This window comes from Microtus pennsylvanicus, chromosome 10, assembly GCF_037038515.1.
Source record: "Microtus pennsylvanicus isolate mMicPen1 chromosome 10, mMicPen1.hap1, whole genome shotgun sequence".
In the NCBI taxonomy this organism is placed as follows: Eukaryota; Metazoa; Chordata; class Mammalia; order Rodentia; family Cricetidae; genus Microtus; species Microtus pennsylvanicus.
This window is the reverse complement of record NC_134588.1, coordinates 9974559-9995780: the sequence shown is the minus strand read 5'-3', so window position 1 is coordinate 9995780 and position 21222 is coordinate 9974559. Positions and strand designations below refer to the sequence as shown.

General features: G+C 39.1%; 1 protein-coding gene across 2 annotated transcripts in view; it reads left to right on the top strand.

Moving 5' to 3' along the window:
• Cntnap5 (contactin associated protein family member 5) overlaps positions 1 to 21222 on the top strand; it is a 964156-nt gene that overhangs the window by 661047 nt on the left and 281887 nt on the right. For both annotated transcript variants that reach the window (XM_075987656.1, XM_075987657.1), the window contains exon 13: positions 17371 to 17571. In XM_075987656.1, the coding sequence (XP_075843771.1) occupies positions 17371 to 17571 (201 nt within the window). The remainder of the gene's footprint in view (positions 1 to 17370; positions 17572 to 21222) is intronic.

The window sequence follows — 21222 nt, the reverse complement described above, 5'->3', positions numbered from 1 at the left end:
AGTATAGTGCAGTACAATTTTAACTCCTTACGTATTGTTAGGACACTGGCAAGAAACCCTCTTGGGCCTTGTGTATCCTTGATGCTTCCTGTCATCCAATAGATGGAGTCAGGCTGTTTCAGTCTGAAGATGCTCAGCTCTTTATTTGGCTGAAGCAGTGTACCCAGACTCTGCATCATGAAGATGATTTATCATTAGTCAAATACCGCAGATAGTTGATACAAGCCTTGGGAGAATCCATCTGTTTCCTAGTATATCTTCACATTGTGAAAGACTCAGTCCCTATTACACTGACATTTATAATACCTTTCTCTGATGTGGGATTCCCCTCTGTGTGCTCTGAATACCATTGGTGAATAAAGAAACTGCCTTGGCCTGTTGATAGGGCAGAGCATAGGTAGACAGGGAAAACAAAACTGAATGCTGAGAGAAAAGAGGCAGAGTCAGAGAGATGCCATGTAGCCCCACTGAGATAAATGCTAGAACATTAGCCGGTAAGCCATAGCCATGTGGCCATACACAGATTAATAGAAATGGGTTAAATTGATATGTAAGAGTTAGCCAATAAGAAGCTAGAGATAATGTGTCAAGCAGTGATTTAATTAATACAGTTTCTGTGTGATTATTTCAGAGCTGAACAGCCGGGAACAAAACAAGCAGCCTCCTTATTACATTTTTCCCTTCTCTCTATTTCTCTATCTCCAGCTCCCACACTTCTGTGTGTATGGGAAAACAAATGAATAAGCAAGCAAAAGCATGTCAAGTACTTTTAACTGATAGCCCATCTAACTGGCTCCAATACTGGTTTGGAGGCTCTTTTGTTCATAAACAGCTAGTGGTGACCCTTAACTCAGTTCCTGTGTTATTTTTTCATGCCCCTTGGGGCATCTCCCTGTTTTCTATAGCAATGTATTTCTTACATATTTCTTGGTCTAAAATTCCTGGTAAAATAAACTTAAGGAAGGATTAATGTAGCCTCAGAGTTTGGTGGTGCATCATGGCAGGAGTAAGAGATGTCTATACACGTTTACTGCAGTCAAGAAACAGAGACCAATGAATTTTGGTGCTCAGTTATCCTTTCACCTTTTTATGAAGTCTGAGACACCAGTCTACAGGACACACATCAAACTCTTTCTACTTCAATTAGCATAGTCCAGAAATTTTCTCATTGACATGCCCAGAACCTTGTGTACTAGATCAGTACAATATCAACCATTACAAACAGTGTGGGCTTCAAAGTGTCACATTGAACTTGTCCTGTTCTAGACCAGATCCCATTATTTTCCTGACATTGTCTCTTTCCTACTATAAAGACTGGTATTTGGAAATCAGTTTCTAGATATGAGACTTCATCATCACACTGAGATTTTTTTCAATGAGAATGTGCATGGATATGCATGTCTAAATGATGACCTCAGTGAAACTTCCTCTGATACAAACCCCAGAGCATCAACATTCTACTGATTATTGTTTCTTCTCTCTGACTCTCCTCCCTGTGAGACTTTCTCCTGACATCAATATACTTTCTCTTCTACTCCATCCTACAGTATATACCAAACAGGCTCAGAATCAAATCTGTAATATCAGGGCCAATAACAGAGTCATGTTCAGGACTATGTTGAGCATCATTTATTTTTGAGTTTTAGATTATATACTTTCTAGTTTACTGTTACACAAAGCTCTCTCTTCAGAAATTACTTGAATTATTATTTTTGTTTACTGCTGTAGTTATTTTTAACATTTTAATATAGATGTAAGAATCTGTTTCTTGGTTAGTATTCAGAAGTCAGAATTTCACTTTCTTCATCCTTTGGAGTTCACATCTGTGAATAAAAGTGTTTCAATGTTAAAAGTTATTGAAGGGTTGCAGCCACAATCAGGGAAGGCATGTGATTTTCAGTCAATCATCTCCATAAACACATACACACACACACACACACACACACACACACACACACACACACACACACACCTAGGAGTGAACTTACTCATCTATTCGGGGCTCTTAATCTGAGAAAGGTCAAAAATCACACACCAGGGCTGATCAGAGAAATATCACTCTGCAATTGTCTTCAACCTATCTTATCCATCTCTTCTAGATATCCATTCATGCTACTTTGTCCTTATTGTTTGTATTCATTTTTCTCACTTATTATAGCATAGTAAGTAGCATCCTCTTTTCTGCATCTATACTTGCATTTGTCACTTGACAGTGTACAATAGAAATCAGTTTAGATCAGCTTAAATGCCACATACATTATTTACCGGAGCTTTATTGTACCTCACTGTGTCAGGCATCTACTGATAGACGCTTAACTTTTTCTCATGTAGTACAGCAACTATGTAGACTATAAGCAAAAACCTTATTTTAAATCAAATGTCACACTCTCACTCATTTTAAGATCTATTACTGAAATCAGCAAAATTCAGAAAAGGGTGAGGATCTCTCAGCTGAATAACGCATGTATATTTGCTTGGGTGGTGGAGGGGAGATAGTTGTCACCTTGACAGGGTGTAGAATAATCTGAGACAAGGCTCCAGTCACACTAGTCGAGGAATGGTTAGCTTTAGGTTAGTCTCTGGATATAGCTATGGGTAGTTATCTTGAGTCATTTAACTAAGGTGAGAAGGCTCATCCACTGTTGGTGTCATCATTCACTGGGTTTGGATACTGGGCTGTATAAAAGGAGAAAATGAGACAAGCAAAAACATTCATCTCTCTGCTTTCTAATACTTCACTCTCCTGCTACCATGTTTTCATTGCTGTGCTATATTGGAACCTTGAATTGTGAGACAAAAGAAACTCTTCCTTCTTTAATTTACATTTTTCGAAATATTTTATTATAGCAGTAGAAAAGTTACAAGACAGCGAGATATTATACAGAAGTTTATGAGCCATTCTTATCAAATGTAACATATGTAGCTTTACAGAAAGAATAGATAGAGCCATTGCTTTTATTTTAATTAATATGAATGAAACCTGGAGGAGTTAGAAAAGTCTTCCCACATAGGATGTCATGTAACAGAGACAATGCCATTTACGTTGTGACAGGCTTGGGAGTATGAGTATCAACTGAAAAGTGAGTTAAAATTCTACTGTCTCTGAGCTTTCCTTTTCCAAGTTCCTTCAGAAACAGCACAAGCAGAATAGGCAGACAGTTTTCCTTTTACAAATAGCTGTCTGCAGGCTGGGAGATGTTTGTATAGAGGAGAATCTTATCATGTAGGTATGAAGACCAGAGTTTAGATTTCCACAACCTACATGAAAAACCTTAGCAGTTGCAGTGGCCCATCAGTAATTCCAGTACTCAGGAATCAAATACATAGGATTACTAGGAAAATTTTTTAGGTGGGATAACATAATTGGTGAATTACCGCAACAGTGAGAAGCCTGATAGAACAATTAAAAATGCCACCTGTTGCCAACAACCATGTGAACCCACACAACTATACATACACATACTTACGTACATATACATGTATACAGCTCACAGAAAGACACAGAGAAAGAGAGAAAACAGAGATAGAGACAGAGAGAAACAATCATCTGTTGGTCTTATAAAAGCAAATGTAAATGGCGCTCTTTACTACAATTTCTGAAATTGAAGACAAGACCTTTGCATTTGATTGAATCTCAGGAAGTCCCGTGGTGTGATATCTTCAAATGGAAGATTAAGGGCTTTGGGTTATAAGTTTAGAGAGTTTACCACCTTTAATACACATGGTGAAGTATAGAGGAGGTATTATTTCTCATTTTTAATTATGGAAAACTGAGGTTGTGGAAGATCAAGGCTCAATATTACTATCATTCTATAGTGAAAATGACACAAGTTGGAAATAAAGTGAAACATAGGTAAATTTCCAGTTTCATCTCCACACTGCACCTAGATAAAGTCTGCCACAAAAGTCTTCCAATACTTCACTGATACTTCTAAGACATCACTCCATTGGTAGAGTGCTTACTCTGCTTACAGGAATCTCCTGGTAGTACTTTCAGTATTGTATAAAGAAAGCAGTGGTAGGCTATGTCTATGACGTGCATGGGAGAGGTGGAGACAGGAATATCAGAAATTCAAGTTTATTTTTGGCCACATAAGAAGTTCAAAGACCAACAAGTTAGTTCAGTGAGTAACTGCTAAGCTTGATGACCTAAGTTCAGTCTCAGGGACCTACAAGGTAGAGGAAAAGAACCAAGTCCTACAAGTTGTCCTTTGACCTTCCTAAGTGCATTGTGGCATGTGAGTGCCTAGATACTTCCTATCTCACAGATGTGCACACACATATCATGATATATTTATTTTTATGTTGTGAGTATAAGCATTTGTTTGTTTTTGTGTACAAATATCATGTGTATTCCTGGTGCTCATAGAAACCAGAAGAGGCTTTCATATTTCATGGAACTTGAGTTTCAAAGGGTTACAATTATACTTGGATCTTCTGCAAGAGTAGCAAGTGCTCTTAACTACTGAGTCATCATTCCTCCAACCTCCTAAAGAGAACTACTTTAAAAAAGAATAGTTCATGATCAGCCTAGGTGACAAGAGACCATGACAAGGTTCTCAAGAAAGAAAGCAGAGACTTGTAAGACCACTGAAAGAACCACACACAGCATCACTGCTCTCTTCTCAACTTATAATGTGTAATTTGACTTGAAAACTCTCTCTTCATGCCACAAAGATAAAACAGGAATGATCAATAGGAAAAATGGCTGGTCCTGGACCTGAATCATCTAGCCTCCATGTTTACTTTCTCAAATATATACCTCAATGAGAAAGCAATGTAAAAATTCTTTTCCCTTGAGCCAATCACTATAAAGATTCCTAAACAGGGTCTCATGTACCCAGGCTGGTCTTCAATGCACTGTGTAGCTGAGGATAATTGAATGCCTGATTCTCCTGGCTTCTATTTAAAGTGCAGAAATCAAAAGGATGTACCACCAGATCTAGTTTATATGTGGCTGGGGATCATACCCTTATCTTCATTCATGAGAGGTAAGCATACTGCTGAGTTAAACCTCAGCCCCCAGCTATACACTCTAGAGCTCAGGGTCCACAGTTTTGTTACACTAGGAATCCTCGTGCTAGCCTTGTGTGTGTCACTACCAGACAGCTCTGTACATCCTAGACACATAACCTTTTTTCCTTTATCACACAGCTACCAAATATGATTCAGTATATGTGGAATCTAATCCACCACCTTGTTACACCATAAAACAGATTTCCTAGGTCTCTTTGATCATGCCATCTACTTTAAAGCAAGGGGAACAGAAAAATAACTCTCCAAAAAGGCACCTAAAAAGTAAAGGCTAGAGTGAAGCGAGAGGATAAATCTCAGTCAAGTAGGTTGTCTGGAAGTCGTAAATGTGGCCGGCACAGGCAGGTAGAAGAGTGATGATGGATGCGATACTGTGTACATCACAGCTAATGCAAGGAGTGTGGTGGCCTGGAACTGATAATGCATGCTCCTATCAAAAAGAGCAGCCTGTTCTGAAAGCAGCTGGCTGTGGTAGGTACAGCAGGCAGGGAATCATTCCTCCCTAAGCAGCTGGGTTGATACTCTTGGGAGAAATAACATCTCTTGGTAGACCTTTATGGCTTTCAAAGGAGGTAGAAATTGCTTTACGCTGACTGTCATCCTTCCCATTATAAAGGTTGATGAGAAAGTGGGTCCTACAGCATAGGTTCCTGGATTTGTTTATAATAGTAAAATGATCTGGATTAGTCTGTGCTAACATTATCTTTTCATCTCTGATTTTTATTAATTATTTGGGTCTTATCCCTCTGTGTTTGGTTAAGTTTGTCAAAACTATTAACGTTTTAAAGACCCAACTATTATTGATTAATGATTTGCACTTTCTTGTAGTCTCTATTTCATTGATTTCCACCATAACATTTATTATTTCTTGCTTCACACTGGATTTGCAATTGGCTTCTTGTTTTTCTAAAGAGTAAAGATGCATCATTAGGTTGTTTACTTTAGATCTGATTTCCTAATACTAGAACTTATCACTCTGTAATTTTCTCTAAGGACTGACTGCCTTAGCTATGTTTCAGAAGATCTGATAGATTGTACTACCATTTTCAGTTGTTTCAAAGATTTAAAAATGTTCCTCTCTGATTTCTTCAGTTTGTTCATTCAATATTTTTCATTAAAATGTTATTGCTGCACTAAAAAACTCGTCAAGTTGTATTTATAAATTATATATATATATATATATATATATATATATATATATATATATAAAACAGTAATAATCAAAATTAAAAAAGTATACCAATTTACTGGGGGAATAACTCAATACCTGAAATTCTTGCCACGTAAACTTGAAGAATGGAGTTCGTATCCCCAGAACTGTTACTAGCCCCATGTTGAAGATCCATCTGTTGGGGTCTAGTCTCGATATGTTTGTACATTCCAAGACAGGGCCATATGGATTAGAAGTATTGGACAGATGAAACAGAGATTCAAAAGAAATAGACAGAGACACAGAGTAGAGTCAGGAGGGCATCTCAGTGAATACTGAATCTATCCGTATTTATTTTTTATATGCTTTATATACCCCATTACAAAAGGGGGGGCAAAAGACTTCTTTGTCAAGTTACAAAAAGCAAACAAAGCAATCACCTCTTTTATACCTGAAGCATCTTGAGTAAAGTATTATGTTGTTTAGGCAGGACATGCAGCACTCACAGCCTAGGCCAAGCGTTCTGTATGCAGCCACACCCTACAGAGTCAAATCTCCTGTTGTAACCTTAAAGAATAGGCCTAAACTCTCTGACCTTTGATCAAGGTAGAATGAATCCATATTCCTGGGCTCCAACACAGAACACATGTAAATGACAGGTGAGAATGGTGGCTCACCCATATTTCCATATTGGGAAAGGAGCAAGAGTCCCCCAGAGCATTTTGACTACCAATAGTAGACAGATAGAAAGCTCTGGGTTTGATTGAGAAAACTTTGACTTAATGAATAAGTTGAAAGAGTGATTAAGGAGGGGGAGAGCCTTGGACTTCCCACAGGGCAGTGCACCCTGACTTCTCTTAGGATTGGAGGGGAAGAAGGGAGGGTGAGTAGGGGAGTGGGCGGGAAATGGGAGGAGTAAAGGAAGTGGAAATATTGAATGGTATTATTTAAAAAGCAATAATAGCAATTAAAAATGGAAAAAAGAATAAAAATAATGATTCCCAACATCAAGCTTAGGCCTCCATATGCAAAACACACATGGGCACTTGGACCCCTGCTCATACATAATTCCATATTCATGAAAATATACATGCAAACATTCATATAGACAACATAGTGGAAAACAAAAATGTATTTTTTAGTCTTTAAGGATGTTTAGCTTCTCGAGTCTCTCTTGTTATTCAGTCCTCCTTTTATTCCAGTAACCTTTCAAATAACCCTGGAATAGCATTGGCAGAATGGCTTACTGGTTTCATTGTTGAAAACACATCAAGAGCCATGAAAGTTGTTAGGGAGAACTTCTAGTCTGAGTTGGCTCTATGTATGAGTTTCTGCCCTTAAGCCTTAACTCCAACCTTACATTCTGTAGTATCCACTTTCTCCACATTTCTAAAAAAAAATAATAATCACAGCCAACCCTGTCAGAACAACAGCCCACTTCCTGGTTCTGATTTCTTTCTCTGTCAGTTACTTTTCTGTTGCTGTAATAAAAACACATGATCAAGGCAATTTACAAAATAAAGCATTTGATTGGACTTAACAGTTTTTGAGGTTTAGAGTCCAAAACCATGGCAAAACCATGGCAAAGAAACAGCTGAGATTTCACATCTCAAAACTGCCCGCAGTAAACAGGTAGTTCACTGGGCATGGTGGGAAATTTTGACACCTCATAGCCCACCCCTGTGACACACCTCCTTCACCAAATCCATACCTTCTAATCCTTCCCAAAGTATTCTACCAACTGAGGACCAAGTATTCTAACAAATAAGCCTACGGGGGCCATTCCCACTCAAACAACCACAACAATTTTCTCCTCAACTTTTAGAAAAGTTGGAAAATGCATTTTGTCATGAGTATCCTTGGCATCCAATTACTCATAATACCCTGGACACAAAGGCATAATATTGTGTATATCCTAGAAAATTTCATAACTCTGTGGGAAAACAGTTCAATGCTTTTCTGGTTCACATAATTCTATATGGTGACAACTGTGAATGATACTTTAGAAGCTCATCATGCAGATTGCTTGAAGGGCATAATTTGTAAACACTATATACATAAAAATAGTTGAATCCCTGGTGTGGACCAAGACACGGGGATCCTTATTTCTCATACCATGTCATTAGGCTGAATAGTGTCTTATACAAGTTAATACTTAAATGGTTTAACTATAAGACTATTGCTTTATTTTTCTTTTGTATATAAGTGCATGGTTATGACTGTCTAGGTAAATATATGTATTCAAATGTATGCATACACGTAGAAGCCACAGAACAATTTTAGGTGTCATTCCTCACCTTTTTCTTTTTCCACATCCTGGAACTCACCACATTTGCTAAATTTCCAGGCCGGTAATCTCCAGGAATCCAACACACCCAAGTTTTTAGATTACAAGCACATACTATGATATATACCCATTGTACACCTCAATTAGACAAAGTCATGGCCTCGGTAAGTCCATACAGACTCACCTTAGAAGAGTGGTAATGATGAAGCTCTGTCTTGAATAATGTGATTGTGCAACACTGGACAGTCAAAGTAGTAGAAGAAACTCAACTGGATAAAACAAGTAGAAGCAGCAAAATGTTAGCAAATTGTAAAGTACAAATTCTCTTGAGGAATTTCAAGATAATCAAAGGAGAGAAAATAAAGATATATGAGGTTATTACAGTATGATTAACACTGGGGAAGGTGGGAATAATTGGTCCTGCATAGCAGCAATGATGTTATAATCAATCTTTCATGCCTTGTAAGCTCATTTGAAGAATGATCTTTGCACCCCCAACTCTAAGGAATGACATTCTGGTTCACTTTCTGATGTTGTAGAACGTTCTAATGTGGGAGTGCCCAACCTCTTACCACTGTGATGGGTTTTATTGACAATTACCCTGGAAGGCATGCAGCCTATTAGCAGCAATTGTACATGCCTGTAACATAAATATTAGGCACTCATTTGATTGTCATGCAGCATGTTATATGCACTGGTAATACATAACTTCAAAATATAATGACACTATCATGGGGGCAAAGAGTAATATTAATGCTAGTAATATCATGAGATATCGCTGTTGAAATGGCTTTATAGTTGTAATGATTTGTCCAGGGCCCTTTCATAGAAAGTATTGAACAGACATGCCGTTTTAATCACTTACATGCTTCTATAGTAAATGATATGTTTAACCAAAGCAACTTTAGGAAAGAAACATATGTTTGACTGACAATGGAAAAAGATATAATCCATCATGGGGAATGCATGGCATTGGGGCTTAAGACTGCTGCTCATGGTGCATTTGTAGTAGGGAAGCAGGGAGACCTCTCTTGAGACACCTGGTCACATTGCATCTGTAGTAGGAGAGCAGGAAGAGAGGGCTTGAGATGTAGTAATAAGGAGCGGCGGGGCTGTGTCCCCAACACCCCAGCCGCCTGCCCGGCTAGCTTATGCCCCGAAATAATTACACGGACACTGTATTCATTTAAACACTGCTTGGCTCATTTCTACCTAGCATCTTCTAGGCTAACTCTCGCACCTGGACTAGCCCATTTCTTATCATCTGTATAGCACCGGTCTTACCGGGAAGATTCTAGCCTAAGTCCATCCTGGGTCGGAGCTTCATAGCATGCGTCTTCCCTGGAGCAGGTAGCATGGCGTCTCTCCTGCGTCTGCTCCGGAGATGAGAGCTGCGGAGTCTGACCTCACTTCCTCTTCCTCCCAGCGTTTTGTTCTGTTTACTCCTCCCACCTTTCTCCTAACCAATGAGAGCCAAGCAGCTTCTTTTAATTTAACCAATGACCTTCCTCCATCATTTCCCCTTTTTCGGTTTAAACAAAAAAAAAAAAAGGCTTTAACTTTAACATAGCAAAATTACATATAACAAAACAGTTATCAAGTAAAAGTTACATCAGAAACATTTATACATATAACAAAATTGACCGTAAATCTCTATCAATAAAGCAAAATCTATACTAATGCAAATTATTCATGTCTATATCATATCCCCCTTTAAATGTAAAAGAACATTTATAAACTATATTTGGGAACATGGGCGCAGTTTTTTCTCTCCAAACTGCTTCCTGCTGAATGGGGGCGTCGTTAATTAGGTCTTTCATGGTATAACCTGTGTGCTAGTTTCATCTCAGTTGGCAGTTGAGCAAAGCAATTTTCTGAAGATGTTCACAGCAACCCTTCAGGAGGGCGTGGTCTATCATACCAAATCGGAATAGAAGAAATCCATAGAGTCTCATCCTCTGTGAAAACAAAAGAAGAATCTCTTTTCCAAAGTATCATATCCTTAGATCCAAATTCTGAAATCATAATACCCTTATATCCATTCTGGTTTAGCTTGGCAGCCCATATAATGAAATGTCTCTCTGTACTTAGCTCCTTCACAGTCAAAAATTTTAAAGAAAACACAATGTACATAATGCAGACTCTCTGTGAATTTTCCATCTTTACACAGCTTATTTTTATTTATATCTATAACTATCTGTACTCTGTCTCTTTAAAGACTTTACTTTTACTTTTTTCTTTTTAAACCATTAACTTTATTCTCTATATTCTTTTTCTTCTCTCTCCCAAGCCAACGTGCATTCATCCAAAAGTGTGACTCATTTAGTGGTCTGAATCTGTCCTATTGTGAATCTGCAATTTTTTACTATCCAGGAGCACTTTTGATTTGCGCCTTTAAATCACTAGGCGCTTAAGAATCTAAGCTGTGACATTCCTAGGTTAACTTTTTGAGCGTACATCTTTGACCTGGAATAACTCTGTAGGCCAGGCTGTCTTTGAACTCTCAGAGATCCGCCTGTCTCTGCCTCCCAGGCATTGGGATTAAAGGCGTGTACTACCACACCTTGAAGTCATAGAGGTTTACTTTAAGAATTTTAACTTTTAGTCTGCATATATTTTTAACACACTTTAAACCATTCAGAAATTTTCATTGTCTTTGAATCTCTCTTTACTGTATATCTCTGTTTTTTGACCACATGAGTCTTTAATTTACCAAGCAATCTCAGTAGGACTAAAGGCGTGGCTTTGACGGCTGGATCCAGTCCATTCCTTTGCTTTCCAGCCTCATGGCGGATATACAGGCTGCAGCCATGTTTATAGCATTTCAAGGTCCCTGCCAGCCAGCGAGCTACAACAGACAACACTCAAGTCCTCTCTCTGTAGCCGGCCCTCCTGCCTCAAACAGTCAGAGTTTGCCCTGGCAGGATGGCCCAGAAAGCCGGCATTTTTAAACGTGCAGCTTTTTTCCTGCTACGGCTGAAAACCGAAAAGCATGCGTTCAGCTTTTCGTCAACACTGTTTAAGTGTTTTGTGGCAGGACCTCTTAATGAGCTGTAGGGATTTGCAGCTGAAGCTGAGTCAGGAAAATTTCAAAATGGAGGACGTACCATTTTGTGCTAGCTCTGGGGCCGCCAGGTAGGAATGGCACTCAGCACTTTAATTCTGAGACTGAGCACGCAGCACAGAAATTCTTTTCATCCAAGTTACATCCAAATCTGACACGCAGAGCACTGTGCAGTCTGAAAACACGTCTCTGTATGGCGGCAGGAATCTGCCATGCTCTTCCGCCTGCCTAAGCCTGATTCTGCCTTCTTCCCAGGAGCAGGCGGGGAGCTCTGAGTCATCGTCAAGGTCTCAGAGCACTCTCCTTCCAATCCAAGTGGGAACACAAACATAAAGCCAGAGTTTGCACTGGTGGCACAGCCCCAGGAAGCAGCGCTTTAAGAAAACACAGCTTTTTTTCTGCTGCTGTTGCTGAATCAGGAAATCTCTCTATGGCATGCCACGAACAAACAGCAAAAATCTGTGTTAAACTCTCTCTCCATTATTTTTAAGCCTTCTCAGGTTTTTTAAGTGGGTTTAGTCCATCACGTGGGGTGCCATTTGTAGTAATAAGGAGCGGCGGGGCTGTGTCCCCAACACCCCAGCCGCCTGCCCGGCTAGCTTATGCCCTGAAATAATTACACGGACACTGTATTCATTTAAACACTGCTTGGCTCATTTCTACCTAGCATCTTCTAGGCTAACTCTCGCACCTGGACTAGCCCATTTCTTATCATCTGTATAGCACCGGTCTTACCGGGAAGATTCTAGCCTAAGTCCATCCTGGGTCGGAGCTTCATAGCATGCGTCTTCCCTGGAGCAGGTAGCATGGCGTCTCTCCTGCGTCTGCTCCGGAGAGGAGAGCTGCGGAGTCTGACCTCACTTCCTCTTCCTCCCAGCGTTTTGTTCTATTTACTCCTCCCACCTATCTCCTAACCAATGAGAGCCAAGCAGCTTCTTTTAATTTAACCAATGACCTTCCTCCATCATTGAGACTTCTGGTAACACTGCTTCTGAGGTAGGGAAGCAGAAAGATAGGGATGAATGCTGGTGCTCAGCTAACCTCCTCCTTTTTGTGAAGTCCAGGATTCAAACCTATGGAATATTGCTGCTTCCTTTAAAATGGGCTTTTCTTCCTCAACTAGTCTAATCTAGAAATTTCAGCAGAGATATGCCCAGTTTATCTCATAGATGATTGTGGTTTCTGTCATGTTGACAATAACTATTTGGTATCACACACGTACACCAAAACTCTGACTCCAAAATCCACACAAGAAGTTTCACTGCCCCATCAGCTTCACAGGTCCATTTTAATTAATTAAAATAATGGGGTAGTCCATGGAGGAGTCAACCTAGGTAACAATGTCACCTTGTTTGTATGTGCACAAGGCTACTTAGAGTGAATCTTGTGATGTGAGTATCCCACAAGGAAAACCAGGTGTGAGTATGGGTTATATGTCCTCATCTCCAATCTTTATCCTAACACTATGCTTAAAGCTAAACTTGTGATGCCTATTAACTACGTTATGGGGAGCAATGTGGAGCCATGAATAGTTCTTTTTTATCCCCTATACATATACATACCCAAAAGTGTCAAGTATCAAATTTAAATATTTCAAATTTACTTCCCATTCAAGATCTGGAGGCAGAATTGGCAAAATGAGCATATTTAAAATGAACATTCAACTCTGATACAGCTTCCATCTCCATTTTGGCCAAAGACAGAACATGATTGCACTAAAGTAATTAAATGAATAAACAGTCACATAAATACGTAAAGTTGAAAATGTACATCTAATATAGAAAGAAATGTCAAACCAATGATTGAGTGATGATATTTGGACTACTTTTATAACCAGGTTGGAAACATGGAAAATGGAGACAAGTTAAGTGCTGATAGATGATAGGTTGATAGGTAGGTGATAGATAGATAGATAGATAGATAGATAGATAGATAGATAGATAGATAGATAGATAGATGATAGATAGATAGATAACAGACAAAAAGATGAATGAATGATATTAGACATACAGATCAATAATAGATCACTGACAATTGGTAGATAGTAGATAAATTATAAAACATTGCTAAATATAAGATAGATAGATAGATAGATAGATAGATAGATAGATAGATAGATAGATAGAAGTGAGAATGAGTAATTGTTAGGAAGTCTTTGTAACAAAACTAGCCAAAGCACTATAGTTTTCGAGTAATCATTTCTCTCCATGGTCTTCATTCTTTGATGTTTTATTATACCTGTCATATCTTTAAAATTATTCCATAATGTCTGAAATATTACCTAGCATGGGGAAAGAAGCTTTGGGGCTACATTAATATACCTTAGAAATAAACATCAACCTTCTTATAAATATTATGTCCATTTCAAAGCTGTCCATTTTTATTTTTCATTCTATAGCATCTTTTCATTGAATAATATCTTTTTGCTATCTTTATCATTTTTGTGTATATTGTCATTGTACTGGATAGTTTCATGTCAACTTGACACATGCTAGAGTCATCAGAAGAGAGTGCCTCTGATCAGAGGAGAGATTTGAGAAAAGATCTCCGTAAGACTGGTCTATAAGTAAGCCTGTAGGGCAATTTCTTAATTAGTGATTGATGGGAAAGGACCGTGCTCATTATGAGTGTTATCAACCCTGGGTTTTTGGTCCTGGATTCTATAACAAAGCAGGCTGAGGAAGACATATGGAGCCAAGTCATTAAGTAGCACTCCTCCATGGCCTCAAATCATCTTCTGCCTCCAGGTCCCTGCCTCGTTTGAGTTCCTGACCTGACTTCCATTGATGGTGAACAGTGATTCGGAAGTATAAACAAAGCAAACCCTTTTATCCACAACTTGCTTTTTGGTAGCAGTGTTTCATCTCAGTAATACAAACTATAATAAAATCAGACATTAAAATCATTTTTGGAGTTTCAGGTGAATCTGTTAACAAAATGGGCATCCGGGTAACTTCCGTAGCACTATGGGTTTATGTTATTTTTATTTTAGGAGTAAAGATTCAATATAATTAGTTTTTTTTCACTAGAATTTACAGAAGAATACAGTCCTATTTCAAAACACAAAGCACATGTCTTTATGGAGATACTATGCTTATCAATTAGCTGGTTTGGAAAACTGTTCCTAGGATGATTCACTGTCACTCAGCATAATGCAAGTGCATGGTATACTGGCTATTACTAAGGAAACAGTTAAAACCAAATCATTTCTTTTGTCTTCTAATATACTGAGACTGAGGTGTGAGGAGATGAAATAACTTTTCCCAGATGGCAGAAAGAATTGGTGGAAAGAATTAGCACAGGATGGCCGCACAGCGAGGTCTTTCCCCTTTTATTTATTTTTAGTGAAACCACACCAATGGCTCTAATCTTATAATAACAGTTGCCTTCAACATGCTTTCCTGTCAGTGTACTCTAGTAGAAATGCTGTGGGTTATTGCTTTTCTTTATGGGCCTTTGTTTCCCCATTTGTAATACTAAGAGGGTGGAAGAGGGAAGAAACCACATGATTGCTCTGCTCAGTTCCTTTTCTGCCCTTTGAATCTATGAAGAATAGTGTTGCAATTATGTGGGTAAGATTCTCAGATGGAAAATGCTTTACAAGTCTTCCTGTTTCCTCCTCTGCTTTGATGTGAGGATGTTCAGAATTAATTGCCATGCCAAGATGCAGTAAGTGCTTCCACCCAAGTTAGCACAACAATATCCTACAGACATTCCACATAGTCCCTGCAACTTTAAGATTTATTTATTTTTCTTTCTGTCCCTGTGTGTCTATGTGTGAGTGTGTATGTTCACTTGTGAGTAGAGTTTCCTCAGAGTGGAGAGAGGAGCATTGTATCCCCTGGAACTGGAGCAATAGAGGTGTTTATGAGCCATCTAACGTGGGGGCTGGAATGGAACATGGGACCTCTGTATGGCAGGTAGACTGTCGGAACTGCTTTGACAGCTTTTCTGCACATTAGCAGCCCTGCTGTCAGCCTGTGTACTGGCCACTGATGCCCTGGTTTCATTCTCATATGCTGTCGTTGATTAAAACCCCAAGTTTAGCGAAGGGAAGTGCCCTAAGTTTCATACTGGCAAAAATGGCTTTCAAGAACAGAGCTCTCTGTCTTTAAAACCATATTCCTCCCTTCCCACTAACTTTCATTCCTCCTTACCTTGTTTTTTCATTCTTAGTGAAAGAATGCCACGTCTCTGCACATTTTCAATAAAAAAAAAATCAAGATAACTTTTTATATATGTGCATATGAATGTTGTTTTTGCCAGGGTTCTCCAAGGGAACAGAAAGGTGGCATATGTATATGGAATTTATTAGAGCATCTTACAGGCTGTGGTCTAGCTAATCCAGCAATGACTGTTGACCAGTAGAAAGTCCAAGAATACAGAAGCTGTTCAGTCCATGAGGCTGGATGTCTCAATTGTTTTTTTAGTAAACGCTAGAATCCTGAAGAAGTTAACTCTCATGCCAGTAAATGGACTTTCCAGCAGAAGTGAGGCCAGGCAGGTAAAAAGCAAAAGCTCTCTTATCTCCATGCACCTTATATAGGCTGCCACCAGAATCCGTGGCTCAGATTAAAGATGGATCATCCCACATCAAAAGATTCCCACTTCAAACGATTCAATCTAGAAAATTCCTCACAGATGTTCCTAAATACTTGGGTTTTACTTAATTTTAAATGGAATCAAGTTGACAACCAAGAACAGTCATCATACATGTTTGTGTATGTATGTGTGTGTTTGTACATATTCAGAAGCCAGGGGGAACCTCAGGTGTCATCCCATAGATGTTAGTCATCTGATTTTTCCATTGGAGATTAAAAGAATGTGTGTATTTATGCTTGGAGTGGGGCTGGTAGCTGTGCATGTGGGTGCAAACGCCTGTGGAAACCAGAAGAGAGCACTGGACCCTCCTAAGATGCATCAGAGATAGTTGTAGATTACTAATGTGGGTTTTCTGTAAAAGCAGTATACTCTCTTAACTGAGCCATTTTCCCAACCTGTTTTTGTTCCTAAGAAAAACTCTCATTGGCCTGGGGCTCTCTAAGGAGGCTAGGCTGTCTAGTCAATAAGAACAAGGGGTCATCTTCTCTCTGTCCACGACCAGCACTATAATTACAAGCTTGTGTCACTATCCCCAGTGGTTTTTAAAATGTCACTTCAAGGCTTAATTTTCAGGTCCTTATGCCTACACAGCATTGTTTCATCTCTGATAATGATGGGTCGTTTTAAGTATGCTTATGATATATAGTTGTTGTTGTTTTCAACCTATTTAATTTTTCTTTAAGAAATTATCCCTGATATCGTGTTTATTCTGAACTTACATAGATATTTTGTCCCTATCAAAATTTCCTATACAATGTAGTATAACTACTGATTACATAGCATTTATCTTTTATTAGGTATCAAAAGCAACATTGGGATGATTTAGAGATATGGTAGGTATATGACTATGCTATTTTCTGTGAGAAAGCTGAGCACCTGTAGACTTTGATATACTTTAGAATGTCTTTGAACAGGCTCCCCAGGGATAAGGAGAGAGAATGTATTGGCCAATTTTAAATGAATAATTTGCATTAAATATATAGTATAAAGCCCGTGGAATAAAGACTCATAAACATAACCCCTAATACTATTTGCCCCCATATTAACTTGAGGTAGAGCCCTATAAGAACCAAAATTCTTGGCTCTTTCTTTAAAGTATAGAATGCCTTGATACCATTGTCTGTATAGAGGCTTCAGGGGAGATTTCATCGTACCTTGAGTAACCCACTGTTTCTGTCCTTTTCTCTGAACTTCCATTCTTACTTCTCCTGCTTCACATTGTTGTCTATGCAGAGGACAAGATCTGGATGACAGTTCAGCACAACAGCACAGAGCTGACTCGGGTACAGGGTTCCAACCCTGAGAAGCCCTATTCCATGACCTTAAACTATGGTGCCAGTATGGAGCAGCTGGAGGCTCTTATTGATGGCTCAGAGCACTGTGAACAGGAGGTGGTATATCACTGCAGGAGATCTCGCCTTCTTAACACACCAGGTAAGGTTCTGCCCTTCTTTATGGTACTCTGAAACCCACATGGCAATACTCTATGTTTTTCCTGGCACAAGCTAGGGTTGTTGAAAAAGTGCATATCTCAATTTAAAAAAATGTCTTCAAATGATAATTCTCTTAGTGAGTGATGTGGTAGGGCCAAGCCAATTATGAGTAGTACTACCTCTGGGTACATAGTCCTGGGATATATAAAAAAAAACAATAAATAAAAATAAACCTGACAACGCCAGGAGGGAGCAAACCTTCAGTTCATGTTTCCTGGTACCTGCCCTGACTTATCTCAGTGATGGGGTGTCACTTGAGAATCATTAAGCTTTCCTTCCCAAGTTCTTTCATCATGGTGTTTTATGACAATAAAAATACTAGCTAAGACATCCAAAGAGAGGGGTATTTGACAAGAAAATGACTGCAACATATTTGTTCGTTCTGCTTCAGGAGAAGATGTGACTCAAAGAAGATCACAAATCTTGGCTTTGATATTGAGGGAGGTCTGTTGAGTCTGTACTTATCTCTACATCTTCAGAATGACATAGTAATAATACCCACCCTCATCAGCTGTGGAGATGAAGAGATTTTTGTCAGAAATGCATTTGAAGACAGGGCATTGAGCTTGATATGGAAAGGATGATAATTGAACATTGTTGGAGAGGAAAAATGGCATCAGAGGTATCAAATATCCCAGTTCCTACACACAAAAGTTATGTCTAAAATAATGGATATCTAAGGAGTAAGCACTGAGCAATAAGGCCAGCAAGACAGGCAGAGACTACTCTGTGTTCTCAGAATTTCTGTTGCTTGAAGAAGAGAGATTTTAGTTGATATGAAAGGAAATTTTTATTTTAATGAATTAAGCAGCAATTAAAATGGGGTTTATCAAGTAGCATTCATTTCCGTTTAACTTGCTATGTAGCTGAAAATACCTTAAATTTTTGGTCAACCTGCTTTCACCTCTGGAGTGCCGAGAATACAGAAGTGTGTTTGTTTTCTTCCCTGCAATACTGGCCTTCAAGTTTAGGGCTGTTGTGCATGTTTGAAAATCATTTTACCAAGGGAGACGTTCCTAGCCCTGAGGCTTCATTTCAGAAGAAAAAAAACCCACAATGGATAACTCCTTTTACGTTCGTCCAGTTCTGTTGTTTTATGGTGAATGAATGATTTGGTTATTATGTGTGAATCTAGTTTTCTCTCTTGCTGTTGAGATGTAACACTGAACAAAGTATCCAGAAGAGAGATTGCCTTTGTTCATAGTTTAAAGGCCACCATGCCAGGGAAGGCATGGTGGTAACAGAAGGATGGCCGAGGGTAACAGGAGCATGGAACAAATGCCTGCTCATCTCCTAGAGGACCAGGAGGCAGAGAGGGTAATAGTAACATTCAGCTAGGCTTTTCCATTTTCCTTTTCATAAAATGCAGAGACGGTTTTACATACTAGAGTCTATGTTACCCTGGCTGGCACAGAACACTGTATATACAACAGATTAGACCTGGACTCATAGAGATCTACATATATTTTCTTCTTGAGTGTTGAGATGGAAGGTATGTGCCACTCAGCCCATATGGAGTCATTCATTAACACCAGCATTAATTCATCCTCAAGGCCACAAGGGTATCGGGTGTCCAAGGTAGAGTTATTGCATCCTATCATGAAGTTTAGTATCCAGTGGCTAGTGTTTGCAGGTTTAGAGTGGCTGGGGTAAAATAGAGACAGAAATGTCAGTAACGCATGGGTGGGAGACACCTGACTAAGTACACCGCACTGCCTGCCTAATCTAGAATCTTCAAGGGAAGATACTGTTCAACCTAAGTGAATTTTCCAGATAACTATCACTTATCCCTTTAAACGCTGAAAATATTTTCAAAGAAATTTTAACTATTTGAAATGGAAATCTTTTTCCAATGGATTACATGCCTCCTTGCCTTCTTAAACACAGAATTCAGAACAGAAAATGGAACTCTTATTTTGATGACTCAGGATCATCACTGTGAAATCAATTCCAGAACTGCTGTTGGATTCAGCCATGCTTGTCAGGCTGATAAGATCAGTGCTGCCTCACCGTGTTCCTTTCCTAGCATTCCATTCCCCACACATCGGTAGACTTGATTCACTATCTGTCTCTGTGAGTAGGTCTCTGTCCCCTGATGATTAAAATGAACTCATACCACCTAAGCTCTTCTCAGGATGTCTGGATCTAGGAACTTCCCTCCTGTCTTTTAATTTTTCTTGTCTTTTCCAATGTTCGTGTTCAGGTGAAAAATTAGAAGTTTTCCCTGTCTTACTTTGTGTCTTTCCTCAAGGACTGACAGTCATGTCACACATGTTATGTTATCTCCTTTATTTATTTATTTGTGCATGCAGCACGCACATGTGGGTGGGTGTGTTTGTTGTGCACACATGACTAGAGTGCCCTTGGAGGTTATATTTAACAAACCCCCCATCAGTCAATTATAGGCTGTGGTGATCCACCCTATGTGGGTGTATAGCACTCATGTCCTCTGTCAGACTGGGGCGCATTTGCTGCTGAGCCAGTTAATTCTCCAGTCCCTGTTATTCCTTTGTGTGCATGCATTGTCTTCTTAACTAGATTATCTTAAGTTCTTTGAGTTTAGGTTTGCATAGAAAGAGAATAGATTTGGCTAGAAACCAAATATGAGTGAGTACATCCCATGTTCCTCTTTTTGGGTCTGGCTTACCTCACTCAGGATAGTGTTTTCTATTTCCATCCATTTGTATGCAAAATTCAAGAAGTCCTTGTTTTTTACTGCTGAGAAATACTCTAATATGTATATATTCCATACTTTCTTCATCCATTCTTCCGTTGAAGGGCATCTAGGTTGTTTCCAGGTTCTGGTTATTACAAACAATGCTGCCATGAACATAGTTGAGCATATACTTTTGTTGTATGATAGGGCCTCTCTTGGGTATATTCCCAAGAGTGGTATTGCTGGATCCAGGGGTAGGTTGATCCCGAATTTCCTGAGAAACCGAAACACTGCTTTCCAGAGTGGTTGCACAAGTTTGCATTCCCACCAGCAATGGGTGAGTGTCCCCCTTTCTCCACAACCTCTCCAGCAAAGGCTATCATTGGTGTTTTTTATTTTAGCCATTCTGACAGGTGTAAGATGGTATCTTAAAGTTGTCTTGATTTGCATTTCCCTGATCACTAGGGAAGTTGAGCATGACCTTAAGTGTCTTTTGGCCATTTGAAGTTCTTCTTTTGAGAATTCTCTGTTCAGCTCAGTGCCGCATTTTATAATTGGATTGATTAGCCTTTTACGGTCTAGTTTCTTGATTTCTTTATATATTTTGGAGATCAGACCTTTGTCAGTTGCGGGGTTGGTGAAGATCTTCTCCCAGTCAGTGGGTTGCCTTTTTGTCTTAGTGACAGTGTCCTTTGCTTTACAGAAGCTTCTCAGCCTCAGGAGGTCCCATTTATTCAATGATGCCCTTAGTGTCTGTGCTGCTGGGGTTATACGTAGGAAGTGGTCTCCTGTGCCCATGTGCTGTAGAGTACTTCCCACTTCCTCTTCTATCTGGTTCAGTGTGTTCAGACTGATATTGAGGTCTTTAATCCATTTGGACTTGAGTTTTGTGCATGGTGATTAATATGGATCTATTTTCATTCTTTTACAGATTGA